General features: G+C 52.9%; 5 protein-coding genes across 5 annotated transcripts; 3 read left to right on the top strand and 2 right to left on the bottom strand.

Annotated features, from left to right (window-relative positions):
- Positions 1–48: 48 nt before the first annotated feature.
- Positions 49–1,138, top strand: QC761_409620 (uncharacterized protein; the record flags this gene model as incomplete). Its single annotated transcript, XM_062879238.1, has 2 exons — positions 49–68; positions 132–1,138. 2 exons carry the CDS (start codon positions 49–51, stop codon positions 1,006–1,008), a joined length of 897 nt encoding a protein of 298 aa, XP_062732086.1. The 3' UTR covers positions 1,009–1,138.
- Positions 1,139–1,173: 35 nt separating this feature from the next.
- TOR1 (phosphatidylinositol kinase-related protein kinase tor1) lies at positions 1,174–9,830 on the bottom strand. The gene is made up of 5 exons (XM_062879239.1): positions 9,244–9,830; positions 9,108–9,178; positions 5,381–9,048; positions 2,081–5,323; positions 1,174–2,024 (listed from the first exon to the last, which is right to left on the bottom strand). Exons 1-5 carry the CDS (start codon positions 9,306–9,308, stop codon positions 1,563–1,565), a joined length of 7,509 nt encoding a protein of 2,502 aa, XP_062732087.1. The 5' UTR covers positions 9,309–9,830; the 3' UTR covers positions 1,174–1,562.
- Positions 9,831–10,062: 232 nt separating this feature from the next.
- rtf2 (Replication termination factor 2) lies at positions 10,063–10,902 on the top strand (the record flags this gene model as incomplete). Its single annotated transcript, XM_062879240.1, has 1 exon — positions 10,063–10,902. One exon carries the CDS (start codon positions 10,063–10,065, stop codon positions 10,900–10,902), a length of 840 nt encoding a protein of 279 aa, XP_062732088.1.
- On the bottom strand, positions 10,890–12,986 carry QC761_409650 (uncharacterized protein). The gene is made up of 3 exons (XM_062879241.1): positions 12,745–12,986; positions 11,721–12,665; positions 10,890–11,660 (listed from the first exon to the last, which is right to left on the bottom strand). The coding sequence occupies exons 1-3, from the start codon at positions 12,836–12,838 to the stop codon at positions 11,014–11,016; spliced, it is 1,686 nt and encodes a 561-aa protein (XP_062732089.1). The 5' UTR covers positions 12,839–12,986; the 3' UTR covers positions 10,890–11,013.
- Positions 12,987–13,203: 217 nt separating this feature from the next.
- QC761_409660 (uncharacterized protein) lies at positions 13,204–14,473 on the top strand (the record flags this gene model as incomplete). Its single annotated transcript, XM_062879242.1, has 1 exon — positions 13,204–14,473. The coding sequence occupies exon 1, from the start codon at positions 13,313–13,315 to the stop codon at positions 14,471–14,473; it is 1,161 nt and encodes a 386-aa protein (XP_062732090.1). The 5' UTR covers positions 13,204–13,312.
- Between the last annotated feature and the right edge of the window lie 1,848 nt (positions 14,474–16,321).

Here is a 16,321-nt window from a genome sequence, read left to right on the forward strand (position 1 = left end):
ACTTGTTATTAAACACTGGGAACTCAAATCACCGTCTATCCATAAAGAATGGAGCTGCTCCCGTCCCCGTCAGACCATGGTCGAGTACCACCGTTCAAGTCATATTATCATCGACTTACCCATCTTAACAGAAGTCCTGCTTTGCATTCTGTTACATTGACGATGCCTTCCACGAGTCACATCAACATCTGGGCTGTTCTTGCTGCCACAGTCCAACTAGCTGCAGGCATTCCTTTGTCACCGGCCGCAGCAGACTGCAACCGCGCCGTTCTGGCAGAGGCAGCAGACGCCTATGTTGCTAGCCAGAAAGCTGGCAGCCTGGCCCCCCTGCAAGAATTTGTTGCCAGTGGTTGGGAGTACGAGGAGAACAACAAGCGTATTGATGCAACGAAGTCCGTTCTGACACAAGGATTGGCCATTGACCACCGACGTACCATCTATGACCTCTTCGACTGTGCCACATTCACTGAGCTCATTGCCGCAAACAACTCACAGCCACATGTGATTGGCACTCAAATCCGCCACGGTGCGGACGGCAAAGTAACCCTCATTGACAGTGTCGCCTCCACGACTGGGTCATGGCTCTTTAATGCTCAAAATACGCTCAAATACGCCCTTCAGGAGAAATGGGACATCATCCCTGAGGGAAAGCGGGACAGCAGAGAGAAGATCAAGGCGGCCGGCGACGCCTACATGTCGATGTGGGATGATGCCAAAGCCTCGAGTCTCGTTCCCTGGGGGGCGCCGTGTGCGAGGTTGGAGGGCGGCGCTTATACAGGCAGAGGTGATGAGGACACATGCAGGCAAGGAATCCCGACAAACAGCAGCCAGTCACCCAATACGCGCCGCCGCTATGTTATCGACGAGTCTATGGGGTCTGTCAATATTCTTTGTGTTTGGGAGCACATGATGAACGCGGCCGACAGTCATGAATTCCGCCTTGAGAACGGAAAGGTACGATATATTCACACTATGACTGAGTGTGGAGGCCGAGTATGCAGGCTGTAGGGAGCAAATAGCGAACTGTAGAGGAGCAGCTATTATTCTGCTGAAGCATGTTCAAGGTCTTGTTAATCGATTGGTTTATGGTGTAAATTAGGTAGACTTACGAAAAGCAAAAAAACCGAGATGCTCCAGGCTTTTAGAAAACCATGATGCTTAGTACCTGTGCTGTGGGAAGCGACTATTCTCATTGTCGAGAGAGGAAGCCCCTGAATATATGTGAAACCTCAAGGCACATTTGGCATTTGTGTGATGGACCAATCCGGCCTTTCATTATTCCGTCCAACTACCAAGCAATGCCAAGCAGATGCTGTCAAGACAGCTATTGTATATACACCACATAAGCATCATCCTTCGTATCAGCCCCCCAAGACCAGTATCATAAAACTGATACTACGCTAGATACATACATGCACGCTCAAATAGTGACCAAAATAACTCACTGCCTTCTTAACACCCAAAGAAAACCGATACACAGAGCTAAAACCTGCCCGAAATCAATCCATGTTTAAAGCCTCCTACTAACAGTGATAGCTACGAAGAAAAACTGTGTCTGGACCTCACCAAAAGCTGCACCACCCTATATAGTGCTGGCAGAGATTCTCAAGCTTGGTAGCCTCAATGATCAGCTTATTAACCTGATCTTTAACAAGAAGCTCTTCGTTCGGCTTGAAATCACGACCCGTGAGTTTCTGGGAGACCCGGTCAAGCACTTCGACAGCCCGCGCATTTTGCACCTCCGCAATCTCGATGGGGCCATGGACACCGTCATTGGTTATGCTTGGGAGCGGCGCGGCGGATGAGTTTGTACGCGCACGGCTACGCGCCCCGGTCAAGCCTTCGGGACCAGCTTGTGCTGCCAGGAACTCAGTCGGGGCCATCGGAGCCTCCAGTATGGAAGGCCGACGCACCCGTGCTGCCTGGGGCCCGGCAATAGCTTGCTCTCTCTCCGAATTGAAATGTGGTCCAGCGGGACTGGCCGGGTTGGTAAGACGCCACGTGAGTAGCGGGTCGTGAATGAACTAAAGTTACGAGTTAGTACAAGAGACGATATATGGCTATAGGTGGTTCAACTTACAGCCTCGAGAACGGCCATAACGCTCTCCTTATTGTCACGCAAGACTCTCATCACGTGTTCGCATGTAATCCGGAAGCTGCCCTCGATGTTGCTAACCTCCATGGCATAAGTAAGCATGCGGGTAAGCCTAAAAGGCACCCGCTCCGGGTACTTCTCACGCTTCATCGCCACCTCAAAGCAGTCGCCAAAGTCAATGTGAATGATCTTGCCCGTGATGCGGTCCAGCATCAGGTTGCTCGGATGACGGTCGCCCAAGCCCAGGATGTACCCGACCATCGACATGACGCCGAGGGAACGCGTGTAATTAGTTCGCCTGTCTAACCAGGCTTCGGAGCTCTTGCTCTTCAGCCACAAGACCCGGTACAGATCCTGACCCGTTGTGTTATCAAGGGCATACCCAAACACTTCTACCTTCTGCATGAGTGTGAGGTTATCGTAGTCGGGCGCCATCTGAAGCATGATCCGATGCTCGATGTTAAGGAGAATCTTTCTTGACTCCCGATAATCACGGATAAGCTGGTGGATCGTGTCGCTGTCTGGGACCCAGCCGAGAAGACCCGAGTTTTGCGACAGCGGAATAGCCGGGTAACGTTGGATGTTGAGATGACGCTTGTAGCATTCCGAGTCGTTGGCCAAGAGCGTGTTGCAGAGGCCGAAGAGCTGCATGACACGCTCATCCTGTCTGATGTCCTCATGACCTTTGAGCAAGAAAGTGTACGTCTTACCGTCACTTCCAACAATGTCAAGTTTTCGCGGACGTTGCTTGCTGCTGATGACCGTAAAGGTGCCGTCAAAAGACATGATTCGGACAACCTCTTGGCCGCTGCGATACGTTCCCGGCACCGCGAGCTCCAGGTCCCTGGCCTGGAGCAGGTCCGGAGAGCAGTAGGTCAGCTCCAGTGTGGTCATCTGTGGAAGCTGCCGGCTGATACGACGGAAAACCTGGTAGTACAGGTCCCAGGCTTGGTTCAGGTCATTGACGTCCTCTGTTTCGCGATATTGCCGGCACCACTCGCGAGCCTCACCCAGATCACGGCCGAACGTCTGTGTAAATGAAACCTCCCGGAGGGTTTGAGGGCCCTTTTCGAGCAGGTCGTGAAGGGGCTCGAGGGCATCAAACATTCCCTTGATATTGTGATCGCCAAAGTAGAGCCGGGAAGCCTCCTCCAGACCCTCATGCCATAGCTCGTGCCAGAGGACCGCGGTCCTAATAAGCTCGCGGCTCACCGTCTCTGCTTGCTCGACCAGCTTACAACTGTGCTGACGGATTGTCTCCATAATGAGGCTGGCGGTCTTGGACCTGCGCGTGCTTTGTCGCGACTTCATGGCAACCGTCAAGGGGTAGACTAACGCCTGGGGGTGCGCACGACCGACATCAGACAACAGAGCATGGATCGACGCCTGAACCTTCTTGTTAGGTTGGGTAATGCGAGCGATCAACTGTGGAATGACCTCAAGCCAAGTATCAACGCTGACACGACTGAAGCCCTCTGTCACAGTACTGGCGACATCGGGGTTGCCACCATATGTAAGCCAGAGTGTGAGCAAACGCAGCGTGTCTTGCAGAGAGCTTCCCGAAGAGAGCGAAATAGACTCGAAAAAGCCATGCACAGCAGGCACGGCATACTGGATGATGACGCCGCTGTCTAGGTCCTTGCGAGATCCAAGGGCCTGCACCACTTCGAAGTTGGCCAAGGCCCAGGCATGCCAGGCCTTGTACCAGTGGCGATGATAATAGGTGGCCTTGTAGTAGCAGGAGAGGATGTCTTTGCGCCGTGTGTATTGCCAATCGTCCTTGTTCAGGGCAATCAGCCAATCGCCCTGGCGGAGGTAGCACTTGGCAAGCAGCACCGTTTGTTCTGTCCAGTGACGCTGCACATCCGGACTGAGTAATGCCGCCTCGTCGAACTCGGAAAAAGTAGAGGCCTGATGTAAGCCGTCAATTGCACCGTTACCGGCCTGGGTGGAGGCGGCTAGTTGGTGTCTTGCGCTCTCTACCCCGTGGGCCGTCTCGTCAGTGAACTTGCGAAGGCAGTACAGCGTTCTCTCGGCGATGGTTCGGTCAGTGTTTCGCATCGCCGGCTGCAAACCGACCTCCCACTGGTACTTGAGTACTGCATACAGAACCGGAGACGCAAGTCTCTCGGCATCGGGGTCTATGGGGCGGTCGTGCCAGTGAGGGATCACTGTGTCCAGCGGCACATCCGACCCGATAAGCTGTCTCAGTGACTTCTCCGCCAAACCCATCCGTCCAGACTTGCGGCACAAGTTGGCGAACTTAGTCCACATGTGCATGTTCTCTGGTGGCGTGAGCACGAGCGACCGGAGTCGCAGCATGCGCTGCCATACCTCAACGTTTCGCTGGCACCCCTTGAGACGAGTCTCCCATGTTGCCCGCAAACTGGCTTGCTTTTCAGCATCGCACTGCTTGTAGATGATCAATTCTTCCAACTCTGCAAGCATCTGAACGCGCACAACAACTTGGTATGCCCTGTTGTAGGATTCGCTCACGAGAGCGCTCAGCTCTGTATCGAGACCTTCTCGAGCCTGGTCGATGCAGCCCAGGGCTTCTCGGAACTGATTGCGGTGGAGGGCTAAGATGGCGCCGAAGAAGGCGCGATCTGGTGAGAATCGCTTCATAGACTGCAGGTAGTTATCCATAGAGTCCCATTTCCCGAGCCCCCAGGCAGCCGTGGTGGCAAGGCCTGCGATCATGCGTTGAACCTCTGGTGCCGAGTTTGACCATGTCTTGCCAGCCAGCGAGGCTAGCGAATCCCACTCGCCCAGCGCATGGTAGCAACGCATCTTGCCCATAACGATGTCGACCGGTGTGGGCTGGTCAGGCGGAAGCTCGCGTTCGCGTTGGCAGTAAAAGTTAAGCGCCTCATCCCAGCGCTCCAGCTTCTCGAACCAGCTTTCCCGCAGCGTGATCCCGTCCTTGTACGCCTTCACCTTAGTCAAGATACCAATGGCGGCATCAGACTGCTGCAACTGATTGTTGATCACAATCAGGGCTTCGACCGCGTGACTGTTGTGGTCCTGAAGAAACTCGAGTTCCTTGTAATGCAGCGCTTTGGCATAGGCGTGACATCTTGCGGCCTCACGTCCCAAGGTTCGAATGTCGATTGGTAGGGCCTTGTCATCATGTTCCATGAACTCGGCAAGGTTCAGCAAAAGGCCCAGAAGATCAGGAGGCACATTCTCGGATTTGATTGTATTTTCGATGTTGGTGATCAGTTCCTCCTGCACGAGCATTAGTAAACTTGCCGGGGGATCGCGGCAACTCAGTTCTTGGCCTACCTGAAATTGTTCGTACAGCTCGCTCCAGCATGAGACGAAGGCAGAGTTGAAGAGCTCCCTTGCCAGTGGCTGATAAGTGTTTGCCAAACTGGCGCAAGCTCGGAGTGAGTGATTCGGGGACTCGGAAAGTAACGTCGTGCTAAACTTGCGGAACCACTCGTGCCAGTCGTCTTTAGTAGACTTACCCTTGGTTTCCCAGGCTTGCCGTAAATGCATGGGGTTGAGATCCAACTTCTTGGGCGGGCTGTTTTCAGAGGCATGAAGCTCAACTGCATTGTCCTCGAAGCGCGGCGCGAGGTTAGGCGGTAATGTTTCCCCTTTCTTGAGCTTTTCGACGGCCTTGTCATAGTTGGAGTGTTGGAGGCCGTATGTTGAGATGGTTTTGTGGACGGTGTGTTCAAAGTGCAAATAATCACGCCCCAGCTGCAACATGAGGGCACATAGCGTGTCGAGGGCGGCCACTCTTAGACTTGGTTCGTGGCTGGCAAGGACCCGGGTGAGGGGGTGGATGATTTTGGACGCATAGTCATTGAGATTCACCATGCTCGAGAGCTTGCCAATCGTTTCAATGGCAGACTTGCGCAGAAACATGGGTTGGGCCGAGTTGTCGAAGAGACGTACCAACACGGGAATGATGAGGTGCATATACTCCTCGGCGCTTGAGCCGAACACTAGGAAAGCATGAAAGATCTTTTCGGTCGGTTGCCGCTTGGTGGTGGTGTCCTTTTCCAGCAAGCCGAGCATCATCGGGAGGAGACTGGCAAGGTAGACCTTGAACTCGCCCTCTAGGGAGCGTGCAATGGACTCAATCAACGACATGATGGTCGTCTGGAGCGAATATGTCGTGTCCCAATACTCCTGGAGAACCTCGATGATGTCCGGGAGGTAGACCCTGATATGCTGACGGACAATTCCAACAAGCCTACTAAGGTGGTTGAAATAAAAGTCGAGTCGCGTTTGGCTCGAGGCGCGGATCACGGCGATAAAGGCAGGCACCACACGGTCGAGGAACTGGACACACTTGAGCCCAAGCGTGATGAAGATGCTCATGATGGCATCCACCACGTTTCCGTGCCACTGCACCAACGACTGGTCTTTGAGGATCTGGAGAAGGGCATTAATAACAACGGTTGGGTAGTAGTCCTCCTGTGAAGGGGTTAGTCCGCTCATCATGAGGGACACATCAGTTAGTTGGGTTGCTTCGGTTTGCTTCTGTGTGCGCGGGGCGCGATCTTCGACCTGCTGTTCTGGAGTTTTAGCCTTGTTTTTCGACGTTACTTTGCGTTTCTGCTTTTCAACCACTTCAGGAGGGGAGTACGGTCCGAGAAAGAGGGCGACGTTGTCGTTCTCGTCGTCCGAATCATCCGAGTCTTCCATGGTTGGAGTAGCAGAGGACAATGCGCTGAAATGGGCGTGGCGAAGGGGAACAAAAGAACAGTTGCGCTGTACCTGATATTTGTAGGGATCGAGTGCTCCCAGGATGCCCATCACCTTGATGGTTTCCTGTCGTAAAAGCCCACGCTGAGGCTCGCCCCGGATGATGGACTGCAGAATCTCAAGAAGTTGGGGATACTCGAGGTAGGGTTTGATGACATAGCCTGTGTTACTGGCCAGCTGACCGAGGGTATGCAGGGCTGCCTCCCGTTTAACTGGTGCGCTTTGATCCTGCAATGCGTCAATGATGATGGGCATGAGATCCTTCTTGTAGTTTAGCATCTCTCCTCCACCAACGGTGCACAGTTCCCCGAGTGCTTGGAGGACAGTCGCAGCAACGGACGGGATCGGGTCGCGAGCTTTTGGCAGCAACACTTGGGTGATGGAGTTGACGTATGGTTTAACCAGCTCCTGAGCGTGCCGTGTGAGAAGACTGAGTAATCTCGAGCTTTCCTCCTTACTCCGAGCCACATCTGTGTATTCAAGCTCTGTCAACATCTGAATGATGGTTTTTCGCAGCTGGGGGATAACATAGGCGGGATTGTGGCGAGCCAACCGGCCTATGATGGACACGGCCACCTCCCTGACGGCAAACTGTTCATCGTGGAGCGCGAAGAACAAGGTGCGTATATTCTCAGCCTTGGCGAGATGCTGGTCAAATCGCTCGTCAAGGGCTGCTAGCAACGTCTGCCGTATTTTGGGTTCGGGATCCGAAACACCCACAGTCAGGAGTCTCTCGATGACATCGGCGACCACCTGGAGGGCATGATAGCTTGTCTGATTGACGATTGGGTCACGCACATAGAGCTGGCAGCAGGTGAGGGCAGCAGCCTCACGTGTTTCTGGGTCATCATCTTCGACGTATTTGATAGCGACGTCACGGACGAATTCGTTCAAGACATGGCCTTGAAAATCAAAGCTGCCGAGCGTGTTGAGGGCCAACTTGACTTCATCCTTTGTCCGCTGGTGAGCAAGGGGGTCCTTTGGGTCTTTGGGAATATGAGGTATGGAAGCGAGCGAGTTTGGATGGGGTGCACCCAGAGGTCTGAAGGGTTCTCCGCAGAGAACTTTGCTCAGCATGTCCAACAGGCGCTCTTGAATGGTGGCTTTGACTGGGGGGATGTAGAACGCCATATCGACAAGGGCCTGTGTCAGTTTTGGCGTAAGCTCGCAGGCGAAAATGGGATCAAGAAGCGCCTCCATATACTTGCTCATTGTCTGACCCACGGCGACGGCCAATCGACTGATGCAGTCAAAAACAGGATCGACCGAGCTTCGTTTCCGGGACTGTACACTGAGACCCTCACGAATATGGATGAGAACGCCGTCTAAATAGGGTGTGATTGCGCTCTTGACCGAGTTGGCGATGTTGCCAATGGCAAGAAAGGCGTCGTTGCGCTCCTTGTCCTTCTTCAGCATGCCCCCAAGATACACCATAAACATGTGCAAATAGCTCGCCGAGAACTCTGTCGGTGCATAGTTGGCCAGGTCCGGGATCAAAAGCACAACCGTCTTGCGGATGGCGGGATCGCGCGCGTCTTTGTGGCGGAAGACAATCTCACAGGCCTCTTGGTAGTGAGCCTGCATGTACATGCCACCCTGTTCAAGCAGCTCCTTGAGCACAAGAAGCGAGGCATGGATAAACTCAACCGTGTTGATCTTGAGCCCCTTGATCGCCTCGTTGAGCATCTTATCCATCCAGTCCTTCTTCAGCTCCTGGTCTCGCTCACGAATGATTTTGAAACAGGCGCTAACGGTCTCGCTGGCAGTCTCGCGAATCAAGAGACGGGAGTCACGAAGGCCAATCCAAATCTGTTCAAAGACGTAGCCCACATAGTTGTACATCAACGTAGGCGTGTTTCTGGCCAGCTCGCGAAGCACCAAGACTGCCGAGTACCGCCGTTCCTCGATTCGGTCAGACTGTAGCCACTCAAGCGCTGTTTGAACTTCGGAATCGACCAGTTCGGAAATCAAGGAACCGCCTGGCTTGCATAGTTTTCCAAGGACGACAGCGGCCGGCTGCATGGAGTTGATATCGCGGCCACGCAGGATGCTGCCAATGTAGTTCTGGAAGCGGGTGTACTTCAAGGCTGGTTCTATGCCGTCAAAATCGACCAACGCATCCAGGATGTAGATTCCACCAAGACGGTCATACGTATCGGGACCTTGTATCAATAGATTCGTACGCTGATTGACATTATCGAAGAAGCGCTGGAACTGTTCGGCACCCATCTCTGATATCTCGTTAGTACCTAGAGTCACTCTTGTAACACAGACTTGGAAATAGCCTCACCCTGCTTGGCAGCATTTACCAGGTCTCTGATTTGGCGCGCGGCCCGTTTCCTTTGATTTTCATCATAGTTTCTGCAATGCAAGCCAAACATCAGCAAGAAAGTAGCATGGAGCGATCAGCAAACCCAAACACGAACCGATTCCTGATCTCTTTGATGTGCTGGTCCAGCGAGGTAGCTGTCTGATCTTTGACGGCGGACATCTTGTCCAGCCCTGGCAGTTTCTGCCGTTCTCCTCCTGAGGGTAGTGGATGGCCTCGACAAGCAAGTGCTACGTCGATCGCCGACAACCCATAGTCGATCGACGAAGAGAGCCGCAAGAAGGGCCAGGTTTTTGGGCCGCGAGTCCGCTTCCAAAAGAGAAAATTTGGGAATGGCCGGGGGACTGTGGTCGTGAGACACGTCGCGGGAGGTCAGACTCGGGGTCTTTTGGGTGGAAGGCTGAGTGAGAGTATGGATGCTGGCGGGGACGGGGACGGCGTCCAAGTTATGTATAGGGTGCCACGGCGAGAGGTAGAGAAGGAACTTCGTCGTTGGGGCCGAGCGTGCGTTGGGTTGAATAAATGCAGGCAGGGTTTTGAGACAAAGGTGGCAGGCTGGTTGAGAGGTAAAGGGAAATAATCCGCTGAGATGGCGTCGCAGGAGAGGCTGCATCACCTGCACCCTTCTAATGCTTGTCCAAACCAAGAAGCTTAGGTCGGACGGAGGAGTGGGTGTCGTTGGTCGGCAGCGCAGTTGAGTTGCACTGGGGCCCCACTCTTGCAACGCTGTCACTAGGGCGAATGCATGTTAGTGCCCGTTTTGGCGTGCTGGGAAGACGGTAATGGTTTGCGGCAAACCGGCCATGCTGCACTCCTCTACACCAAGTATTCAGATCCTCAAGTTCAACTTTCCACCACAGAAATCAAACCCACTAGCCTTGCGCTCTCAACGAGCTTACTCTTAGAAGCTCTTACCATGGGAAACGATGGAGGCTCCATTCCCAAGAGGCGCGAATTGGTCAAAGACGCAGCCCGCGCGCCAACAGTAAGCGAGCTCAAAGCAACCGCACACGAGAGTCTCAACCACGCTTGGACTCATGATCCCCTCACCTCGGAGCGTCTGGATCTCGAAAATGCCGTGTCTGACTGGCGTGGTCGCCTCTACAACTACGAGTCCATTCTCAAGGGCCTGATGCCGGGCGACAGCGATGACACCAAAACCACCGAGTCAGCGAACGGCGAGTCCCCGGAGGCTACTTTCGCATCTACCGGTATCAAATCTCTTCGAGATATTGTTAAGCTTAAGGTCAAACGGTACACATCCCCTGGAACAAAGGAAAAGGGAATATGGGCCTGTCCGGTGACGCTAAAGGAGTTGGGGGCATCCACCAAATCTGTGTACCTTGTTCCATGTGGCCATGTCTTTGCCGAAACAGCCATCAAACAGATACACGAAGAAGTCTGTCCCGAGTGTAGCGAGCCGTTTCACTCCGAGGACATCATCCCTATCTTGCCAACTGAGAAGTCCGACATGGAAAGACTAGCGGCAAGAAACGAAGCCCTCCGTGCAAAGGGCTTGACGCACAGTTTAAAGAAGGATAAGTCATCCAGCAAAAAGAAACGCAAGGCCGACGAGGCCAATGGCACTCGCTCCGCGACAGGAGAAGAGGACACTGCGAAAGCAACGCCCAAGTCAGCCACTTCGCACCGGGTGAGTGGCATCAACAATGCCATGACAGCGTCGCTTACTGCCAAGGTGCTTGCTGAGCAAGAGGAACGCAACAAGCGGAGGAAACTGGCTGCTGCAGGGAACTAACAAACAATGTATCTTTCAATTGTGCTTTGCAAGTGTCGCTATACGTAATATACCCAAATAAATACAATTTCACTATACACGCGCCTGACCACACCATCCCCCATCGTGTCTCTATAGCTCGCTTTTAATCGGCACGTCGGGCTCCTGAACATCTTCACAGGCAGCTGGGGAGCCGACCTCCATCCTGTACACGCACTTCTCAGCCTCTACCGTGCGCCAGACCTCGTCTGTCTCAGCACAGCCAAGGTAAACGTCGGTTCTCCTGTTGGGCCCGTTCCAGCACCCCTGCCCATTCTCATACCGCAAAACCAACCTCTGGCCCTTGCCTAGTCCCTTGCCGTCAAGTCTCTCTTCCTCATCCACAAACTCCTTGTCAATGCGCACAAAGTTGCCCATGTTGGTATTCCCATGGCCCTTCTTACTCTTTTGGGTGGTCTTGTCGAACCAGCAGAGCTCATAGTCATATTCGCCAGCCTCACCGCTGATGCACTTGCCCTTCAGGGCACGGAAAACATCATCAGGGCCATAGTCCTTTTCGAGCTCCCGCTGCTCCTCTTCCAGCTGGCCCAGCTTTACCGAATGTGCATTCGTGGCAGAATCGCGGGCCTCCCTTGCGGCTGTGACCAAACGAGACTCTCCGCCACTGGTAGGGTTGTCAGCAAGGATGCCATTCTCGATCGCCCAAACCCGGAGGAGGTTGAGCTTCTGGTGAACATAGTCGCGGACTGGCACTGGAAGATAGGCCTCCCAGTTGTACACTACCGGTTGTTAGCTGAGCCTCCGTGTCTGAAAATTGGACGCAGGTTTGACCAACTTACCGACGTCAACATCGCTCGCCTCGCCAGTCTCAAACTCGGCCCAATTGATTCCAGATGTTTCACTATCATCTTTTAGCACCTCCATGATATCGGAGTCGGCGAGGTCTCCCTTGGGCTCGCTGGGCTGTCCTGCAGCGTAGTCCTCCCAGGCCTTGACCGCAGCCTTGACGCCCTCATCGTTGAAGTTAGGATTGTACTCTTCCTTGAGCTTGGTGAGGATGTCCTCCAGTTGGTCGACCTTGTCTTGAAGATCATCCCGCTGGTCCATGACCTTGTCCAACGTATTTCGCAACTCATTGACGCGGCTTTTGGCCAGACCAACGAGAACACCCAGCTTGCCGCCCTGGCCTTCACTCTTGACGACCTTTCCTCTTTCTGAGCGTTCCACCTCATCAAACTTGGCCTGCATTTCTGCCTTCTTGGCGTCAAGGTCTCGCACCTCTGTCTTGAGGTTCGCAATCTTAACCTCCACCCGTCGGCGCAGCTCACGGGACTCCTTGACCAACGTGCGCCTCTTCTTCGCCGACCGCTCCTTGTTCTGTCTCCGTTGTTCCTCCAGACGTCGATATTCTTTCCCAATAGCATCGCAACGGTTTTCACACTGGACACCACCGACATGAGTGTTCTCGTCGCTGCCATCGCAACATAGCTCGTAGTCGCAGACGCCATCGTTGACGTACATGAAGGGGAGGTAGCTTCCAACATGGCCGGCATTGGCGCACCAGAAGCCGGGGAGGGCGGCGGTTGTGTTGGTGGTGCCGGTTACGGAGCCTGGAAGCGGCTGTTCTGGAGATAGGGGGTCAATATTGGCGCAGGCGGCGGTCCCAGGTTCGTCCGAGCCATCGGGGCAGTCGCACGAGTTGTCGTTGACCTGGGACGCCTTGAGGGTGATGGAGGGATTGCCGATGCATGTAAAGGTTGTTTTACTTTCGAAGAACTTGACAACTACGGCGTCACAAGACAGGTTGCTGTTAGCAGCAGCATCCCGACTGTGGCTAATGGAAGTTTGAAGAAGGGGACGTACACTCGGGTCCAACGCCCCGCGGCAAGCTCTCTGATGCAGCGAGACTGCCGTGAGCAATGGCGCCCAAAAGCGCCAATGCGCCTGTCCTGCGCATTGTTCGGGGCCTGAATTGGGTAACGGGTGACGGGGACTTGTTGCTACCTTTTTGCCCCAGGGGATGTTGAAATCTCAAAGCCTCACTAGGTTATCAAGACTGGACGGAGCTGTGTCATCAAACTTGCAGTTCCAGCCTCGGACACAGGACAGCTTGCCAACTTCCCGCCCAGCCCCAGTTCAAGTTGCACTTGAGACACCTGGCAGCAGTCAGGGGAGGGGTGGCTGGTCACGTGAAAGGAGAACCTTGGGGGACAATTTGCCTGCCGGAACAGTGCTTATTTCTTAAGGGCCCAAAAACGTGGGGTAACCCCACTAAAAGAGAGATGGGCAAAAAACTCCAGCTCAAAGCTGCTGCCCCGCCATCTTCATCACGGACAACCCGCCGCTGACATTCTAGCTTCAACCGAATTCGCAAGCAGCAGTCCCGTCTGTACATAGCTGTATTCTCTGTAGCGGCATCACATTTAGCATCATGCCGTCTTCCGGCGATGCTCTCGAAACACTCACCACCGTTGTGTCGGGTGCGCTCACCCTCATCGGCCAACTTGAAGTAGTTGTTTCGGGTCTCAGCTCCCAGGAAATCAGTACCACAGCCTCCCCAGGAGTTCATCAGTCGCCAGGAGTTGGTTCCCTCGATGCACTTTCATTGGCACACGATTCGGCTACCCTCATCAGAGCACACGCCACAAAGATCTCTCTTCTTGTTATCAATGAGCCCTTCACGCCAACAGCCATCACCAAAGTTTTACGAGAGCTTATAGCTGGTCCCCTTCCTGGTTTGGCAGCTTCTTCCCAAGAATGCACAGCCAGACGGTATACACGGGCAATTCAGAAGGATCTGGCTTGGAAGGTGGCCCGCGTGCTCAAGGAGCTTCGTGACCTGCTATCCCAGATTCCCAAGGACGGGAAAATCTTGAAAGATGGCAAAAAGAATGCAGCGGCTGGTGCAGCCGGCGGCAAGGGCAGCATTGCCGCTACTGGTCTGTTATGGGCTGCGTGCGACGACCTGATGGCATTTTGCAAGCGGGGATTCGGCGGCAACTTGGTCTACAAGGTCGACCAGTTACGTGAGACGCTAAAGGATGTTATGGAGGAGTTGAAAGAGTGGGGCGAGGAAACAGGAGACGACGGGGATGAAGATGACGAGGGCGACGATGGTGTTGCAGGGATCACCAATAATCTTGGGTCTGCTTCCCTCTCTGCGAATGCAAGCACCCAGGCCATGTTGGACGACCTGATGAACTCTCAAAGGTACATCCCACGAGACGACCCACACAAAATCAGAGATCGTTTGGAATCATGTCTCAGGCGACTACGCCTGACCTCTTTACTTTACCAAGCTGCCGCTAAGCGCAGGCTCAAGCCATTGCCGCACAACCCTCCAACATCAGACTCCAATGTTCCTGCTCGCCTTGATGAAGTCTTGGCGCTTTTGAAGGGAATCCCAGAAAGATTTGGGAACCTTGCAATGGCTTTCTATGACCTTGATCCTGACGAGATTGACCGTCTAATGGACCAATGCTTCTTTGATGCATTTGCTGCCTCGGAGCTGCTCGTCAAACCATGGGATGGCCAAAAGGATGAGTTCACCAACTGGGCCCTTAAATTTCAGGTAGAGATAAAAAAAAGCTAGATATTTTTGGCTGATTAACCACAACAAGTTGCCATCTGTGTCTCGCCTTTTTAATTTGCATGGTATCTGGCCATTGCCAGTCCTGAAGATTATTGTATTAATGTACCAGAACACCAATTGTTAATCGATATACTAATTTAAGAACCTATCACATTACGCTATACCATTCAACTGCGTGAGTTGTATTTTGAATCAGTAGCAGACCTTCCATCACGAAGTCGAGGAGCTTTGGTACAGGCACTGTCTTTGGGTTCTCATCTTAAATATCTTATCTTCTACATAATTCAAGTTTCTGAGACAAGGGAAAATAAAGAAAATATATGCTAGAGGTGTTACTCTAAATTAGAGACCTTAATTATCGTGCTTATCCCCCACGATTATGCTGATCGATGCTTGTTGTGTAAACAATCAACCCCTGGGTCAGGGGCTGGTCTTGGCAGGGATAAAAAGACCCAAGGACTGCTTATACAAATGAAAGACATCCGCCATCAATTGCATGCTGACTATTATCATTCCCACCATGACAATTTTGTTGCAGCCTCCGCATGACTGTTTGCACTTGTGGGTGAGCTGGCCTCCATGCCCTGGTGAAATTACGCTCCTTATATCACGAGCATGAAGATCACTAAATACCTGCCACATGTTGCAGCAGCAAACCTTTGCAGAAGTTTGAGTGGGTCTGAAGTGAAATCACCCCTCATATATTCCGAGAGTATGTTATGAAAACACGAAGGTTGTCAAATCTGGAAGTTGTACTGCGATAGGTAGAACAGGCTGAAGTGTACCATGCAGTTCTTGTAAGGTATGCAGCAAGGTTCTGGGGGAAAGGATAGTTTATCTTGGGCGTCTGTCAAACTTGCTCCCCTGGCTTTGCTCGAAATAAGTGGCTTAGTCGCTCAGCTGGATTGAGGGTCCATGTGTTATTCACCTGAAGAAGCCCCTTGCCTGATAGCCACATTGAAAGCTGCTAGACTCTATGGTCGCGTATCATGTGTATGTCAATTCAAGACACCCCTCGCCTGATAGCCGCATTTGAAGCTTTTGAACTCTGTAGTCGCGTACCGACAAGCCCTATACATCATAGCCGCGTATTAACAAGCCCTATACACCGTAGCCATGTATCACCAAGCCCTATCCACTCTCCCCACGTCTCACTTCTGAGGACCACAGGAATAACGCTTCGTTATAGTCCTCTACACGACCAGCGAGAAAGAATTTCATATTCTCAACTTGCGGCTTCGAATTCTACCCCGAGGCCGCCAGCTCTAGGGACCCTTCTTCGCATCGTCAGTTCCTCACAAGCTCTAACTCCATCTTCAAGTCTTCCTCTTCCTCTGATTTATTCCGGGTTCGATTCTCCGAGCTTCGATCGCCAGCTCATACACTCTCTGTCTGCCTTTAAACCCCTGAGCAGATACAGCTCCGAGGTCCGCGTACCAATCTTTCATTCAACTTGGGCAGCTCGAGAATCAAGAACCACAACAGCCAGCTTTGATCACACCATCCTACAACTTCTATCTCTTTTGAGTCTCTGAATTGATCCAAGCCAGTAGCTGAGCGTTCATTTCCTCCTGAGTTTGTTCCGAATCGAATCAGACTTCACATCTTGACCACCAGTTCTCACAGCTGCTGCTCACCTTTCGATTTCACGGGCCCTTTTGATTCTACAAGCAGATAAAGTCTCTACCCAGCCTTCAATACGATTCTGAGTTTGAATTACCCGAATCCAAGCACTCCGAAGAGCACGTTTCTCCAGCACCGGAAGCATGTCGACTCCGGTCTTGAGTAGTTGAACGACTAGGTTCAAGAGAAGCCAACAGCAAGGACGATAGGAGCAAGAACTTACGA

The sequence above is a fragment of the Podospora bellae-mahoneyi genome, chromosome 4, assembly GCF_035222275.1.
Source record: "Podospora bellae-mahoneyi strain CBS 112042 chromosome 4, whole genome shotgun sequence".
NCBI classification, from domain to species: Eukaryota; Fungi; Ascomycota; class Sordariomycetes; order Sordariales; family Podosporaceae; genus Podospora; species Podospora bellae-mahoneyi.

Bases quoted from the DNA above. Each gene is read 5' to 3' on its own strand.
- TOR1 (XM_062879239.1), bottom strand. From the start codon at position 9,308: ATGTCCGCCGTCAAAGATCAGACAGCTACCTCGCTGGACCAGCACATC. The intron at 9,049-9,107 runs GTGAGGCTATTT...ACGAGATATCAG, and splicing joins GGTAAATGCTGCCAAGCAGG to AGATGGGTGCCGAACAGTTC. The intron at 2,025-2,080 runs GTAAGTTGAACC...TCGTAACTTTAG, and splicing joins TTATGGCCGTTCTCGAGGCT to TTCATTCACGACCCGCTACT.
- QC761_409650 (XM_062879241.1), bottom strand. From the start codon at position 12,838: ATGCGCAGGACAGGCGCATTGGCGCTTTTGGGCGCCATTGCTCACGGC. The intron at 12,666-12,744 runs GTACGTCCCCTT...GTGACGCCGTAG, and splicing joins GCGGGGCGTTGGACCCGAGT to TTGTCAAGTTCTTCGAAAGT. The intron at 11,661-11,720 runs GTAAGTTGGTCA...AACAACCGGTAG, and splicing joins GGCGAGCGATGTTGACGTCG to TGTACAACTGGGAGGCCTAT.